The 18,556-nt window shown below is 31.5% G+C and overlaps 1 protein-coding gene across 8 annotated transcripts; it reads right to left on the bottom strand.

The window, feature by feature from the left end:
* Positions 1–629: 629 nt before the first annotated feature.
* LOC101491645 (protein SEMI-ROLLED LEAF 2-like) lies at positions 630–13,733 on the bottom strand. Of its 8 annotated transcripts, none has more exons than XM_012719592.3 (19): positions 13,588–13,652; positions 12,861–12,935; positions 10,983–11,099; positions 8,258–8,372; positions 7,987–8,115; positions 6,973–7,017; positions 6,447–6,652; positions 6,153–6,349; positions 5,743–6,035; positions 5,380–5,529; positions 4,926–5,270; positions 4,643–4,792; positions 4,437–4,509; positions 3,361–3,488; positions 2,320–2,520; positions 2,115–2,213; positions 1,865–1,990; positions 1,523–1,756; positions 630–980 (listed from the first exon to the last, which is right to left on the bottom strand). In XM_012719592.3, exons 3-19 carry the CDS (start codon positions 11,090–11,092, stop codon positions 819–821), a joined length of 2,763 nt encoding a protein of 920 aa, XP_012575046.1. In that variant the 5' UTR covers positions 11,093–11,099; positions 12,861–12,935; positions 13,588–13,652; the 3' UTR covers positions 630–818. The 8 variants fall into 8 exon arrangements, with proteins under 8 accessions (XP_012575046.1, XP_027186070.1, XP_073223067.1 ...); XM_027330269.2 differs by having other exon boundaries at positions 6,279–6,349; XM_073366966.1 differs by having other exon boundaries at positions 13,599–13,652.
* Positions 13,734–18,556: the final 4,823 nt, after the last annotated feature.

Raw genomic sequence — 18,556 nt, 5'->3', positions numbered from 1 at the left:
TCTCATGAACTTTTTGCATAGTAATTTTTCCTTCAGTTGATAAATCTTTATAGACAAAGGTCTGTATTACATTCAAAGATTCATAAAATGAAAATAAAAATTAGAAATGTAGAAAGACTTTACTATTGACAAATTGTGATTTCATATTCAAGATGGAACCAACGAACATTGTTGTTTTTGCAATATATTTTCTTCAAGCATCCCACATCTTTGGGGTAGTAACAAAAGCTTGGAGATTGAGAATGATATAAGGATCAATAGAACCTATGATCCATGTCATGACTTATGAACCTTTGACCTCCCATTTGGCATATGCATTATTCTGCATCTTCTTTAGACACAATCTCAAAACTATTTTCTTTTGACAAAAATTTGGAGGTAAAACACCCATTAGAGTAGTTCTTTCTATTAAGACAGACAAAAAGGATATCATGTTTTTCGGTGAACATGATGACGAGGGAAAAATGTAAAGAACATAGGAAACAGTGACGATGAAATAAGGAAACTATGACGATTTGAATGAAAGAATTTCGTTTTTTGTAAAAAAAAAAACATCGGAAGGTTTCAATAAATTGTAGTTTTCAAGGATTCCACACCATAAAGGTTTTCCTGCCACCACATTAATGATAAGAAGGAGAAAATACTTAAAAAATTGAATATTAGAATGTAGAAACCCCATACAATACATATCATGATCAGAATAACAGTAATATATTTCCAGATATATCTTGAGTGAGCACCAGCAAAGCAACAATTCTTCTTGATAAAATCAAATTGATAAAACTGCACACTTCAGTAGGATTTGTACACACTAGTTATCAACAACCAGCAGCTTTAAGAAAGTTATCATAGGGATTTGCTGCTGGTAGTTTAAACAAGTGAGGACGATTCTGAATTGTTGAACTTAGCAGTGGAACAAGATCATAATTTGGTTTGGGTGAATCCATTGCAGTATTCTCGTCAAAGAAAGGATTTGTCATCTGCATGTTGTAATGCTTTATTAGATTCTGAACTTAAACTAGATTATGTATATGATATTGTCATAGAGCTGAAGGCACTAGAGCCTTGCAACAGAAAGCTTTAAGGTTTAAATTACACCAAATGCACCACATGTTTTTATGTAAAACAGTTTAATAAACATTGTTTCAATCTGAAATGAATATAGTCACCAAATGTGAATATACATTTATCAAACATGTAATACATGTACTCCCTCTGTAAGGAAATATAAGCAAAAATAAGTCTCCAAAATTTAATACAGATACATTAACTTTCTTAGACTTATTTTTGCTCACATTTCATTATGGAGGGAGTATGATTTTGTAAACAGTTTAATTAGTATTTACTGACAGTCAAAAATAGTTTCACATATATTTGAATCACATATTACCACAGATATTTGTATATGTATTTAGAAAATATTACGACATGACACCAAAGTAAAATATGATTAGACATTTGTATAAAACTTTGTTACACAGTTAGTGTGTAGTTATTGAACTCTTTCCAAATAAGGAATTACCTTCTGAAAACCCACATCCACATCTGAAGAGGTGTCAATGTTTTTGGTGTCCTTGTTTTGAATTTGTAAAGGGAAGTTCCTAAAGCATTCTTGCATATGTTGGGTAGTCATCAATTTGGACATGTCCTGTTTTCCCGTCAGAAGCACTTCACAGTTATGAGCCATATCCTTATAAGGCATATCATATGCAATTGATACCGAAATTCTCCCTGCTGGATTAGATGTGTCCGAAACCTACATTTGCAAAGAGTAGTATCAATCTCCTTGGTATTGATATGAGAAGAGCTTCAAACACAATCTAATGCAGAAACAATTTATGGGGGTAAGAAATACGTAACATACTAATTCTAAGAGTTGATTAGCACTCAAAAGACTAGGGAATTCCATCGACAATTCTGGATTTTCTTTTATTTGACTATCAAATATATCGGGAATATAATCATCGTCAGTTGAAACAACTGAAGCGTCCTGTAAAATGCAGAAATGATTACATCAGTCACTACTCTCAAGCATGTATAAACAACGAATCAAGATATCATCGGTTTTTAGCTTCCTACTATGAAATCAGTTACTTGAAATCTACTAGACACACCTTTTCTGGCATATCCATAGTTAATTGGAATCCAAGTAGGCACATATCATCTGGTGAGAATTCTTTTAGCAGATCTTCCCTCACAGAGGATAATTCAGGCTGCACACAAGGCAACAAGGTTTATGGTTCACAGAAATGAAAAATATTTATCTTCTTACACTGTCTAAACTATATTGATATTTAATATAATAAGTAGAAGCTTTACTTTGGACATATTTTCCAAGCTCTTGACAATTTCCGAAACAAAGAATTCCTGATCTTGGTGATCAGAAGTCAATAATTCTGAAATTGTGTGTAAGGCCCTATTGTCGTCTTCTTTAGATCCATAATTGATGATCAGATTCTCAGGTGCAAAGCTTACAGCTTGTAACTTGTTATCTTCAATCAAATGAAGGAAGGGGTCAACCTGAGTCCAGAATAGGAAAACATTAAGGTGATATTCTTATTTACTTCAATGAATCTGATAAAGAAATAAAATTAGAAAAGTGAAGCATAAGATAGCTTCTTTACAATCACAGTACTTCCTTTTTTCAATATTCTTAGAATTTGGGTTTAAACCTAACTCAACTCCACAAAACTAACTTACCTTAACTAACTTGTAAGATACCGAGTGCCCAAACCTTATTCTTAAAATTTTCGGTTGACCCTAACTCAAATGTTACAAAAATTGGCTTATAAGGTGAGGGACTCTCGACACAATCCCTTGTAGCCAAGATTGGACATCAGGAACGTGGTCCGTGCGGCCCAATAGCGATTGGGCCAACGGATCTTAGATACCTTTGATTTCATCTTAGAATTTGGATTGGACCATAACAACCTACAAAACTGGTTTGTAAGGTGAGGGATACTTACCACTTTGGCTTGTAAGGTGAGGGATACCTCCAACTTATAAACTGATTTTCATACCATATTTCATCCAATGTGGAACTTCTCTAACAATTATAAGCACTCTAAGTTGTTATCTCTTATTGATGTGGGACTAAACCAACCCTCTTACACCCAACACGATGTAAGTGCTGCAATGAAGGGAACCCAAATTTTCCACAATTAAGAAGGCTATAGGCGGACAGCAATTAAGGTGAAATTTCCAACACATGTATTTGGTAGCTTGAGATATCATAATTATCATATAAATGCTTGACACAAAGTTTTTCCCTAATACATTCGTAATAAAAGTGTGTAGATCACATTGAATTATGGATTTGAAAACAGAACAGGATGCAAAAGATCTTTAAGAACTACTCACCTTTCTCACTGTAAGCACTGCCTTAGCACTATGGACAAGAGAGACAACATTGTATGCTTTTGAAGAAAACAGAATCATTGAAGTTGCCAAAGTAAATAGTGATCTACGACATGATGGTGGCAATAACCCTGAAGTAAAAAGTAGGAATTAAGAACTGAAAGGATTGATTACCACAGTCTGTCTGTTCCTTTCTGGCCTCATTGCAGAACCGAAAGAGAAATCAGGAATTAAAAAAAGAAAAAAAGCAAAAGCATAACCACCATTTTACACCCACTCCATTTTTAGCATTTCAGATTCAACTTTTTGGCTTCAATTTTTTTTATTGGAAGACATAAGAATTATTAAAGGAAAAAATACTGATATGAGGATAAATAACCTAAATGCAAACAAACGCCAATGAGTGAAAGCAAGAGAACAAGCCACCCTCAAAAGAAATAAAAATAAAAGAGTTTGCTGAATCTTCACAAGTAGAATCTAATAAAGGAATGTAGGTTGTGCACCAACCAGACAAAATACACATTCCTATCTCAAAGAAAATTAATATTATTGGTTCTGTTCTTTTAGGCCCGTTAACCTAAAATGCAGTGAAAGAGAACATCTTAATTAATATTTTTCTCCTTCTGAAGTTCACCAAGAAACTATCCGACCATGAATGGCAGACACTAACTTCCTAAATTACAAAGTAACCAACACCATAAGCTCCACAACCTTCACCAGTATAAAATTAATCCCCAGAACCATTAATTGTAAATATTGAATTTTTTGGTGATTTAGATATGTTAGTGCCTAATGGAGGAGCTATTGTATGAGTTTTCTCCTAATACAACTAGAATTGCTGTTGCTGACTTTGTAGCTTCTACTAGTATAATATTTTCCTTATTTGGTCACATAAAAGAAACAATTTAGCATACTCTCTCTATTTTAAGTATAGCAATAAAACTGAAAAACCAGATAAGCTTGGACAAGCTGATACATGACACGTGTTGGTTAAGCCAGCTTACTACCACTGTAAATCCATATCAGTTTGTATTCACTTCTAAGGACAACCAAATTGTTTATAACGAATGGGAGCTCACCTTCTTTAAAAGAAATACCCCGCAAAGAAAATGCAAGTTGAAAACTCCGGACTAGGACCTCATGAAAAGAACTCTGCAAGCAAAAGTAAATTTTTAGTATGCTAAAGGAAAAAAAAGTCTCACTGATGGAATCCCTTAAAGAAGCGAAATTATCTGAAGATCATAAAAGACTTTTGAATCATGCAACATGAGTGTCCAGCTATCACCTTGGCTCTAGAAAACAGCAGAACCAGGCTGTATGTATGAGCAATTGCTTCATAATTTGCAGGCATATTTTCATTAGAGAGAGACTGAGCCCAAATTGATGATAGCAAGAGGTTTATCTGATGGCTGCTCAGCCTGAGGGTCATAGCCTCCTGTTCAAAGAGAAATGTTAACAATCATAAGAAATCAAACCAAGGCAATTTGGAATAGGGTTTATGTCACACATGTAACAACTACAGGACCACAGTTAGATCTATAGTGTTTAATCTTCACTGCAAGGCTCACCAAATCCCTATTAGCATTATTTGTAGTAACTTCATCTGCCGAAGTTGGTTGGTCGGTACTCGCAAGGTTTTCGTTATTATTTTGACTTGTATTGTCACTTGAAAACCATTTATCCTGTCTTAGCTTCTCAAATAAGGCAGCTGAAGAAGAAAAAACAGAGACTGCTCTGGAGAGTGTTCGTGGAATACCCTGTGCTTTGGGGTCAGATACAGACAAGCATGAACGAGGAAAAACAGAGGTTGGTACTAAAACAACAGAAAAGATGCGATGAGCTCCAACTCGTGTTTCATGATCCGGATGGACCATATTCAGGATTAGTTGATGAAACAGTGCCTCAGGGAATGCCTGAGAAAGGAAAGAAAGGTTTCAAGCTTTTAGCGGTAAATTTAGCCATGAAACTCAAAGTAACAAAGAACTTGAGTGAAGAGATACATCATGAATGTTCACTCCTTGCCTTGCTCTTATAGGTCAAATTCGGTAAAGAAGCTACAATTTGAGCAGTTCGATAAACAGCAGAGACTGTGGTTCTTGATATTACTGTAATAGTTGAGATATTCTCCAACATCACAGCCATAGCATCCAGAATTGGGCCTGCTTCTCCAACCTGTTCATGATCAGCCACTTAGTTGACTTTTATTTTGATTTATCTAACAAAAAATGACAGCATTTGTATCTTACCGTACATCATAAAGATTTTTAAAATTCGAAAAGACGACATAAATCAATAAAATTGATCATCCAAAGCATTTATCATGACTGAATTAATTTGAATGTTTCGATGTAAACTTGCTTGAAGTCTGTGGAAAATGTGTGATACCTTAATTGATAACTGTAAAAGGCATCTGTCCACTGCTTCTCCAAATTTTTTGTTCCAATTGATTGTTTCAGTGCCTAGATTAGAGTCATCAAGGGAATATTGTATGCTCTTTCGCAAATGTCTCATTAGGTCACTTACTGCACTGATTATTGCTACCGAAGGTTGAACCTTTGTATATTGAGCTAGTGACAAGATCACCTCAATAATTTCAAGCTGAATGTTGGGCTGCTTAAAAACTAATTTATGATCAAGATGTTTAATTAATATTGACAGTAAAACATGTGTATTTTGGCCTGCAACAACCAGAATGAGAAAAAATGGAAGAAAGAAAAATCAGAAGAGAATAACTATTTAACAAAATATTTTATGAAATAAAATATTTATAAAATCTAATATGAAAAATATTATACCAAAATCATCAATTGAAAATAACATATCCTTTAGAACATAAAAGGCAAGGCCATGGTCTATAGACCAATAACATCCATTGTCAAAGTATCGAAATAAAGACTCCATTATGCGACGAATGGTAGTACCCTCTTTGGATAAGTTGGACATATTATGTAAGCAAACCCTGGACCAAAATAATGGATCCTTTGCACCGTCTCTGCATGAATTTAGGAGGCACAATTTATTTTTAGATAATGAAACAAATCGAAGAAGCCAAAGCCATTTCAAAACTTTTCAGCAGAATAAGTAATTACATTGTTGCATTTACTTCGCCTTTGTTGTTCACAATATTACTCCATGATGGAATTCTCTTTTCAAAATCTATGAGTGGAGAGTGGTGACCCTCGGTTTTCAATACTTCTTGGACCCACATATTCTCAGGACCTTTTTTTTCCTCATCATTGAGATTGTCAAAATTTCTGTTAGGACCTCTGTAATTTTCCAGTACTACAGTAACAATCTGTAATGAAACAGAGAAAGGAAGAAATCACTATAGATGGAATAAGATATCCATATTAGTTAGGGCAATCTCTCTTTTTTCCTTGATCGTTTTAAATTTTAATAATGTAACTAAAACCAAGTGTTGAGTATTTCACTTTTAAATTCCACTAGTACAAATATTCAAAAGAATATGGTCTGCATGCATTGTGGCTTTCTTTACTTTAACCAATTAAAATTTTAAATTTTCTCAAATAGAAGAGGTAGGGAAACCACAATTAACAACTTTGAAAAAAGTTATGTAAGCAATCATTAGAATTGAAGAAGTAAAGATACACTTACATCGAATTCAACTAACATATGAGAATGTTCACCCATATAATGAACCTACATAACAAATTTGAAGTGGTAAAGGATACGTATTTATGTCATATTTTCCCTTGAAGATGGGTGTAGAATCAACTAAAAGGAAAAGAAATAAATATGTTTCATTCCAATATCTTCACAAGGTAACCAAATTCAAAATAATTAAAGGAACAAAATAAGAGCATTACCACCATAAAAACTTCTAATCAAAAACCAGAAAAAATGTTTAAGCATAATCAACGGGCATGAAGTGCCAATACAGGTCAACACATGATACTAATAGGGTATAAAAATTATTAAATCACTTAGAAAACTTCCATCTTTGTGGACAAGGGATTGAGGCTAGACCAAGAACTAGGGCAGGTTCAAAAGATTAGTTGACAATTGAATAACATGGAAACACAATCTAAGATTATTAAGCATTTGAAATATGTGCACATTAATCATCATACTATATAATAACAGGCTATGAAAATATTTGGAGAAATAATTTTTCAGAATATTATTTCATGATAATAACAGTGCAGATGCATTTCAAATTACATTACTGATGGATATGAATGCTATAAATTACTATCCTACAAAAATGGCAGGCCCGTAAATCCGTACAGATAACAGAGAAAATAATGAAAATAGTATGCACTAAAACAGGTAATCATGACCAACACTTCCCCTTAAGTTGGTGATTCATGAATAACCAATAATTCATAGCTTTCTAGAAAGATCTTGAAAGTGCTATAATGTCCACAAATTTGATAAATATCATGTTAAATTGTATTAAAATGACATCCTTGAAAAATTATTTATAGTGCTTTGGAACTAATGTAAAGTACAACTTGATAGAATTTGTCAAAGAAAAATGTGAAACTCCGGTTCATGTTGTACAACCATGATGCTCATTTAACTCCGGTGCCTACGATTCAAGCAGTTCTCAAAGGGAAAAGTTGGAATCTAAATGCTTAAACTGTTATGGCATTGCAAAAAACTTACCATCGACGAAAGGACTTGCAAACCAGCTGCCCAAACGGTTCTTTTCGTTTCATCTTCCCCTGATTCTCGAGCTAATTGACAAAGTTTTGGGATAAACCCTTCCAAGTTGAACAGGTAAGTTCCATCAATCTGGAAATTTTGAAACATGTTGAGTTTCAAATATTGTTTCAATCAAATTGAGAAAGGATAGAAAGAAATTGTAGTTGGTGATATATAAGTTTATCAGTGGAACTTAAAGTTATGTAATAGCCGAAGCAATAGTATAACCAACCTGATTATTTACAAAATCAAAAAGAATGTGGCATCCTATAATTCTCATTCCATCCTGTCTTGTTTGATCCAGCAGAGTGTGAATAATAGTTAGCAAGTTACTTGCAAATAATGGCCTATCAAAAAACATAGAATAAATCTCACATTCCACGAATGATTCAAATTCCAGGAGGTTATGAAAATATCAAACAATGAACTGCTTGTAACATTAACTGCTATAGTTACAAGCACAAAACATAAGTCTTACACTTTTTGTCAACCAACAAAAACGACAGAACATTTGTAGGCTATAAACTAGTTTCTTTTATGGTAAACCAAGGTATCCCTGTGTGCAATTGAGGAGATTAATCCCTCGAGGTAACTGCAATTTATTTAAGGGGTTGAATTCTCCTAACATATGTCTTTCCATATGCATTGGTCAAGGATCGAACTCCAACCAAATGGTTAATGGGCCCAAACATCTACCACTTGTATTACAACATGTCGGTTATAAAATAGTTTTTTCAAACATGTGGTTTATGTGAAGAAATAAAAATCCAATAGAATTATAAGTGTTGTGGTATTGAGAATGCGTACTAAACAGAATATACCCTGCATTAATCCATTCAAAGTACACGTCACTGAATCTATATCCGTTAAAAAGACGACAAGATGATTGTGCTTCCTTTGCCATTACTTCCCAAAATTAGTAATGTTAGAGCAGGAAGGTACCAAACAAAAGTTTCGTAATGACTTTCTTTACTAGTCATATCAAATGCACAATTGGAAATCTTCAAAGATTTTATGATTAAAGCTGTTAGTATATCTCTATCAAACATTTTAATGAGGGAACCTATAAGTAAGAGTAATTATCAATAGTATAGGTATTTAACTTCATATGAGATCATATAGCATCAAACAAGTAAGAAGTAACAACATATGATATTAGTCTCTGTTAATTTGAATATGGCTGAGTATTTCAATTATGACACTTTCACGATAGTCTAGCAGATCCATGTTGCTGCGTTATTGGGACCAGCTTAACATAAACCTTTTTCAGATAAAAATTCTGCAACCTGCTTCTGTAAGTTTCAACTGATGGTAATTTAAAGTTAATTATTTTTTTATTAACACATTTTTCATTATCCCTAAAATTGTATCAGCATATAGCAAATGAGCATTATCCAAAAACACACAATGTATAGACAGAGGCCTTAGTTTTACACAAACTTATATTTTTATTTATTCATAAAAAATTGATTGGAAGTGCAAGCATCATATGCAACTAGGTTGGCATCACCAATAATAATATATTAGAAAAAGAAGAAGATAAACAAAAACCTGGGGGACAAAGACCAAAACTCAAGAGAGAGACAAAAAATAACTAAACCTAAAATACCATATCTATTATGGAAGAAGTCTTCCATAAAAAAATCAGAGATTAGATCCCACTAAGAGAAACATTGGGAAGAAACACCAAAGAATCTAATTTATCCACACACAGAGTTCCCTCCCTTATAAATATGAGAAACAATGCAGATCATCGGTTGCGTGATTATCATAATCCACCTATACTTTGAAGTGTTGATATCGCATATATGCTAGATTGAAGTTGTTCACAACTAAGCCATTTAATATAATTTCCCCTCCACCCCCTGTTACAACCAATGCAACAATTAACTACTATTCTCGGTTAATTACCTTTCGTATTAAAAGAAAATTGGTCAAATGAAAATAAGGATAATAGCACTTGCACAATATCAAAAACTGAATTCATCGTTGCACTTATCAATCAACGACCTTGGCTAACAATTTAATGGTGATATGTTTACTGCACTTTTGCTGCTTGTTCAGACAAACTGCTCAACTCAAATTGATGATGGATCAAAGTTTTGTTTGGATTTACACTTTGGTTGGGTTGGGTAATTTTGTGAAGTTGATAATGCATGTCACGACTCAAGATATACTCTAGGTGTAGTTGATTTAAATTCTGAAAGAATCTATGTAAAAATTAATATAGTCAAGTGAATATCAATTCTGAAACAGTAGAGTTATTGCAATATCAAAAGCTTTCACTGTCCTACACCTGAAGTGATTTTCAACATAGTTGATAAATTTAGCCTATCAAGAAAACTATTAAAAATACTATAACTTATTTCACAACATAAATCTGTTAAACTTAACGGTGCAATTGTAATACCTCTAGCAAGTTACTCTTCCACAGTAAGTATGCCTGTTGATATTAAATGGATGACTGATATAGCAAAAATACAAAAAGGAAATATTAGCTATGCAAAAACTTGTATTGAAGATATGCAGAAATAAGAGTTTGAACTTTGAATGAATAACAAAGTCAGGACCATCAAGTGACCTCTTGTTTTTGGTATAAACACAGCTTTTCGTTAAAACCGCCACTGATCATATTTTCTACAAATCACATATCATGAGAGCATAGTAAATAAAGTACAAACGCTAATATGGTTACATAGACTACTCTACACCTTACGGCCTGATTATAAGTTCGAATACAATTATTACACATAATTATAGAACATACGCCTATTTACAAAAGATATTTTTTTTAATGATGAGAGAGAGAGAGATGAAGCGTTGTAGGAAAAGAGATTATGTAACATGTCTTTGAACAGACACCAAAAGTCCAGGCCAAACTAGCATAAAAACCGTCAACAGACAAATACCGAGCCATCTGTACATAAAGAATAAAGATAGAAGATATATGAACTCACATTTGATCTTTACAAGAAAACAGCAATTTCCGGTAAATGCACATGACTATTTTTGTTGAATGGAAATTCTCATTTCGCAGCTCCTTGTAGCACCTTTGCTCAAGGGCCATTGGTTATCTGACCAGAAATTATACTGTTATATTGAGTATAACTGATAACAACCCTAAAGCATTCATAAAGTTGAGCTTTTATAAATAAAATAATGAAGAGAACTTTATTATAATCTAGTAATTGGAAAAATGTGAAAATTTATATTAGAGAACTTTGTGGTAATATTAAATATTGTTAAAGTCCAACACATATTTAGCAGAAACATAGTTGAAGTTTAAGAATGTAGGTAAGTGGAAACTGTCAGATCTAATGAAAGACTGCCAAATGGATTGAATCTTAGATGAGAACAAAAGAAGGATCTTCTAATGACTACAAGAGAAGTAAGAATTACAGGTGTTTAAGTGAGGTGAAGAAATGGAACTTGGAATCTTAATTGAATAGAAAAACAAATCATGAGATGTGGGTCTAATTATTTTAATAAGGGTTGATAAGCTAATTGATGTTGTTCATAGGACTATTTTTGAGTCTTTTATCATTTGAAAAGGTGAAACCAAGTATCAGCCTGTAAAATCATCCACCCTATATTACCCAAGTCCCTCTCATTGCACCGCCCCTAGGAGTTGATGTCCCGACAGTTACACTTGATGACGTTTTACTCTGCCTTTCTGATCATCCCCTTTGTAGGTACAACCGACTCTAATCCCAATTGATAAGTATCTCCAAACACTTGGGAAACTCTCCTTCTCAATCTAGCTATCAAAAAGAAATAATGAAGCCACTTAAATACTTCACCGAGCATCTCATACATCTCATACTACTCAATGCGGGACTTTGGCACTACATAATACCCAAGTCCCCATTAGCACATTTCTTTAGTAAGAAAGCTTATGCTGATAAAAGTAATAACAGTTGTAACTCTTCTTTTCCTTCGAATTACATGCTAACGAATCCTTCAATACCAAACTAGATAACTTTTTTTCTAATTCAACTTTGAACTTCTACCCCTTTAACCCACCCTATAATGCTTTAACTTCGGTAATTGGGACCTAAGGTCTCTTCATTGGTTTAAATTTTATATTTTCATCTAGGTAGTTAATCCCAGATAGCGATGCGTTGCGGCCAACTCCAAAAGTGGGATAGCGCGTTCCGGGATAGGCGGGATAATTGCTATTTTTTTGAACAAATTACATGTATAATATTATATAAACATATATTTAATGTAAAATTAACAAATGACTCAAATTCTGAAACATTCATAATTAGTAATAAGAATTTACAAGTCTTACTCTTTGTCAAAATATACATTGAAATACCAACGAAAGTCAAGGAAATAAAGATGATGCATATTGAAGTCTTTAACACAGTAATAAATAACTAAATATTAAAACTCAAATGCATGTCCTAGCATAGGAATCAAAGATAAGCATCATCTTCATTAGCATATTCTACTTCTTCTTCTTAGGTGAAAGTAGAAACAATAAAACAAATAAGGAAGACTTAATAGCCGGATCTCGCTGGGAAATGTTGGGATTAACTACGTCGGGATAGCGGGATCTCGCCCAGATCTCGTTGGAATCTTGTTTCATGCTGTCGCGGACACGTCGTCGCGGTCAGACACTGTACCGCATCGGGACAGCGGGATCTCGCCGGGAAACGCTGGGATTAACTACCTAGATTTTTATATGGAGGGATTTGTGAGGAGGATTCAATATCATATTTCAAACACAACAATAAACAAGTATCAATCTCTTGCCCCAATTCACACAACAATATATCAACATTTTTCTGTACTTTAATTGAAAACAAAAAACAAAAAGAAAACTTTACCTTTGGGATGCGTAAAGGATTCTTGGCAGCATAATCACATAATTTTCCTATTTTCCTGTCATTTGGCCCTTCCTCCTGTCAACCCATAAATAAAATGAAATCAAAATCAATAGCATGTTCTGTTGGACAACTAATCAATCAAATCCATATTTAAATTTTTTTTAAAGACACAATTTTAGTATTATATTGTGGGTGGGAATTGAATCATTGACCTTCTCATATACTCAATTAAGAGACAAATGGGTCTCATGTTTCATTTTTTTAGTGTTGAATGAAGCTTTGGAGACAGGAAATTATTACAAGCAATTCCATAACAAAAACATCACAATGTTGCAAACACAAGAGAAACAGACATATATCATGCTACCTAGACTTCCGAATCAGAGAATATTTGCATCTAAGTTCAGTGACCTACTTTGAATAGTACAAAGGAACTGAAACTAACTTGAAGCATAATCACTATACCCTCCTCCCCTTCATCCTCCTACATTAAACCTATGTAGCACCGACACTTACAGATTGAAGACATGTCCATTATCCGACACTGACACGACAACAACACATGTAACTACATTCAACTACTTCCATTTTGACAAATTGTTATCAATGTTGACATTCGTGTCTGTGTCTGAACAAGCAAAGCAACTACTATTGGAGTTAAAATTTGACATGATTAAAGACAAAATAATAAATGTTAAACATTAACAGATTAATCAAAACAAAAGACCTGATAGTTACGTGGAAAAATGTCTGCAATGAGTTTCTTGTATCTCTTCACAGGCTGTCTTGACCTTGCCCTCATAGAAGGACAGAAGAAACAAAGGGTGCCACAAGCTGGCAGAACTTGCCGCGAAATTACACCAGATACCGCACACATTTTTTCTTTCAATTTTTCCCCAATATCAAACAATTATATAGAGGAAATTTGAACAAATAAATAATCAAAGAAACAAAATAAGAAAGGCTTTCAAATTAGCTTGAAATAGTGCTTTCTTTCCCTTTTGAAAAAAAATTGGATTTTGAACTCCAACAAGGGAAAGAAAGTCTCAAATCTCAACTGTGTATCTCTCAAATTCAACCAACACAACCTGCAAATAGAAAAAATTTAAATTTCTGAATGTACAAATCAAGTTACTTGTGAAAAAGGTAAAAAGAAATGTAAAACGAGAATTTGGCATGAAACTAAACAATTATGATTAACATGATATGATTTTGATAATTGTGCATAAGTGGACAATTGAAATCACCTCTACCAATTGTGATTAATATAAGATTTTGATAATTGTTTGTGGTATGGTATTGGTATTGTTATTGTTGTAAAAAAATTTGCGGCATGATGATGGTAAGATTTTCAGAATTGAAATTGAAATGAAAAATTATAAATGTAAATTAAAAATGATGAAGGGTTGAAGGAGGATGCATGAAGGGTTAGGGGAAAACATTGCACGCCTCCAAATGATGCTTCAACGTTCTCTACATCATGCAAACGGTTTCTGCTGTTGGGTTCGGTGGACCCATTCATTACCTTCTTTATTTTTATTAAATATTAATTATTAATATCATTTTTTTATATCATTTGTTGGGTAATTTTTATTTATATATTATTAGATTTTTTATTTTTTAAATAAAATTATAGCAAAGTTATTGCAATTTTTAAAGGTCAAAATTATTTCATTTTTAAATTAGTAATTATGACATTTTTTTACGAATTTTTATGTTTTTTGATGGGGTATATTATTAAGTTAATATATAAGTTTTTATTAAATTAATGTATTATCAAGTATTTTTTGGGGGAAAGGAATATACTAAGTTAATAAACAAGTATTTCAGAAAACACTTTTCTAATTTTATATAATATTTGTTTAACAAGTTGCGAAATATGATTTAGACAATAAACTTAATATTTTTATTTGAATTATATAGATTAAATATGATTAACTTACTATCATATTGTATTAAACTTACTATTAAAGTGACATTGTGTTTATAGGCTAGAAGAGGGTTCAAGAGGGGTGGATTAAGTTTAATTATTACGGAACAAAAAGTATAGCAGGTTGTGGTGGTTTACTTTTAGGCACTGACAGCAGATTGATTAAGGGATATTATCGGAAGTTGGGAGATTATGGTGGTCTTCAAGTAGAGAGCTATAAGCTATTCAAAAGTTCTTGTGGATTAAAATTAGCAACAAGTGAGGGCAATAAAAGTGTAAATTGGATTTATCTATCACAATTTTTTTTTCAGAATTTATTTACTTTTTATATTTTGGAGTCTTATCCTAGGGAGCTTATAAAACTTCTCTTTCATAATAATCCTAGAATTTACGAACTGATAAATGACAATGTATTTCACGAATTTTTTTTCTTGAGTTTTGTCCTCTTTTTCTTAAAAAAAATCAAGACGATATATGTCTTTTAGACTAATCTCAAAGAAATGTGTCTGTTTAACATATTTAGAAGAGATAAATACAATATATTTTTTTGAAGTTGAGGTAAATATAATATTTATTAAATAAGTGATTAAACTTAAATAGTTAATGATTTTTAATAAAAGATAAATAATTTAAAAGAATTTGAATTTGAATTTTATTGATTATTTTTTTTTCAGACTTTCTTAACTCTATATTATTAATACCTCGTTCTCATATCAACCAAAAAGTTATATATATATATATATATATAATATCTCCTACAATACAAGTAAGTGATAAGTGTTTATTTAAAAATACAAAGCTTGTATTCATTATTTAAATATATATATATATATATATATATATATATATATATATCTCAAGGAAGGAGAACATAATCACTACTTTTATGATTTTAATTAAAAAATATTATCTTTGAGAGAAAAACAATTTCATCTGCCTAAAAAAATAAAATTATATGTTATTTTGTAATAAAAACAAGTTAGATATTTATAAATAAAATAAAAATAAATAAAAAATAAAAAGAGACTAACATCAAATTCTACGATTGACGCCACTTTAGTCTTTTCAAGTGTTTAAAGTCGTAGATTTTTTTCATACGTTAAATATTTAAGGTAATTATGTTTTGTTCATGCAATATGGTCACTTTATAGTTTTATTATTTAGAGTAGCTTTTTCAAATTGATAGAGTATATTATATACAAACACAAATTTAACATTGTTGAAAATAAAAAGAATAAACTTACAAACAAATTCACAACATCTAAATTAATAGCATCAAAAGGCAAAATTCCTACAAATAATATAAACAAATCAAAGTGACTGAAATATCTATACATGCCTACAAACTGCAACATTGACGACCTAGTCATTGGTTAAATTAATAATTAATTGAAGTATATTTATCAATCTGAACCAAACGAACACCATAGTAAAAAGAGAAATCAAACGAATATTGCACAACGACAAACACCAAGCTGAGATGAAGAAATTACTAAAGAAAAACTATGTATATGTCAAAACTACTTATTTAAAAAAAATACATATGGATGATTCTGGATCAAAAAATAACAAAAATCACCCGCTTTTAACGAATAAAGAAGAAAAAAAAAGAGAAATTGAAGTTTTTCTCTCTAAAGAATTAGAGTCGGCTATCATTAGATTAGGTATCTCAAAGTCATTGGATGTATAGTTTTTTTAGTACTTTCAAAAATAAAAATTTAGACCTATAATTCAAGATTCTCATTCTTTTAATTTATGATGTCATTTTAAACATAACCTACATAATATGGCATGCCACATGGAATTTTGATGTCATCGCGTCATTGAATAAGAGTTGTACGTCGCCATGTTAGTATTTAATGGGTGGCTGCCACATGATATGAATAAGAAAAAAATGTTATAATAGTTTTTTATTTCAACTAATGCATATACATATGCGTCTTCACCATAAATAATTTTTTTGGGTCTATTTTCACTATTTTTGCATTGTAAAGATTATCTTTAATTTATTTTCTTAATCTTTATTGTCAATAGTACCCGCAAAATATTATTTCATCATAAAACTCATGTGTACATATTTTGTTGTATAATGTTCACAAATAATAAAATTCTTACAATAAAAAATAAATAAAAAAATAGAGCATTTGTTATTATAGAGATGAAAAATAAGTATGTTCTTGATAGAGTACTATTATAAGCCTCTGAATCTTCTAAAATCTAATTTATACTATTTTAGTGTTTTTTGCGTTGAATTGCTTAGACTAATAGCTCAATTTTTATTTTATGAATTAAGTTCTAAAAATATATTTTGTTAGAATTAGTAATATGTTTAAAATATATCTATGTGTATATATATATATATATATATATATATATATTTGGAGATCCGTTTCAAATTGTTTAGCAAAGAGTAATTTATTATCTATTATCTATTATATATATTTAAAACAGACTCCCATGTCAACTCTCATGACACCTCATAGTATTTCTTCCACATGTGCAAACATATCTCACCTCAACAAAAAAGCTTATGTGTACTCCTTAGAGAGTTCTCTTATGTTTTTTAGTTTCACCTCATTTTTTCTAATTAGTTTTTAAATAGTTTTTTTCCTCTTTTAATCCCTCCAATCCCTAATTTTTTTAATGACTTCCTCCAACAATTTCTTCTTCCCTCTTGTGTACGTCCCAGTCATTTTCCATCCTCGCAAAATCATCTTCTTCTTCGAAATTGCCGACTCTACTCCAAAGGTACACTGAAAGAGGTATAGGTTGGTTCGTTGCAACAAATTTTTTTAATAATTTTTCATATATTCTTATTTTATGATTATTTTTTATAAATTTGTGTATCTTTTGTCAAATAGAATATATATTTTTATTGTATAAAATGTTACTAAAAAATGGATTGACATAAATTGAAAGAAATTATAAATGGATTGACATTAATGAGTAATTGAATTTTTAACGTATAAAATCATTACTCACCATAACTGGAATAATATAATAGTCCATGATGATATTTATGAGTGATTATGTGGTTTTTTTCCATTGAATTTAATGACTAATAATATAGATTATTACCATTGATAAATGACTAATAATATAATAAAATAATTTATAAATTTATTATAAAATAACTTATAAGATAATTTGGTAATAATATAAAGTATAAATTATTATCAAATTGTAAAATAATTATAAAATTATAAATTTATTATAAATAATTGTAAAATAATTTTATAATTTATAAATTTATTATAAAATAATATTATCAAATAGATTTTGGAGGTACTAATAATATAATGACGTGGCAAAATATATTAAAGAAATTAGGACTTGAGAGGAGGATTGAAGGAGATTAGGCATTGAGAGCATGAGTGAGAGGGGAGAAAGGAAGAGAGGTCCACATCAGCGTTTTGGCTGATGTGAGAAATATTTGTATAGGTGGACGAAATAAAATGAGGTGGCATTCGGGGGTGAGGTGGCGGGGGTCTGTTTTAAAACAGACTCCCATGTCAACTCTCATGCCACCTCATAGTATTTATTCCACATGTGCAAAGATATCTCACCTCAACAAAAAAGCTTATGCGTACCCCTTAAAGAGTTCTCTTATGTTTTTTAGTTTCACCTCATTTTTTCTAATTAGTTTTTAAATAGTATTTTTCCTCTTTTAATCCCTCTAATCCCTAATTTTTTTAATGACTTCCTCCAACAATTTCTTCTTCCCTCTTGTGTACGTCCCAGTCATTTGCCATCCTCGCAAAATCAT

This window comes from Cicer arietinum, chromosome 4 (assembly GCF_000331145.2).
Source record: "Cicer arietinum cultivar CDC Frontier isolate Library 1 chromosome 4, Cicar.CDCFrontier_v2.0, whole genome shotgun sequence".
NCBI classification, from domain to species: Eukaryota; Viridiplantae; Streptophyta; class Magnoliopsida; order Fabales; family Fabaceae; genus Cicer; species Cicer arietinum.
This window is presented reverse-complemented; position numbering and strand designations above follow the sequence as displayed.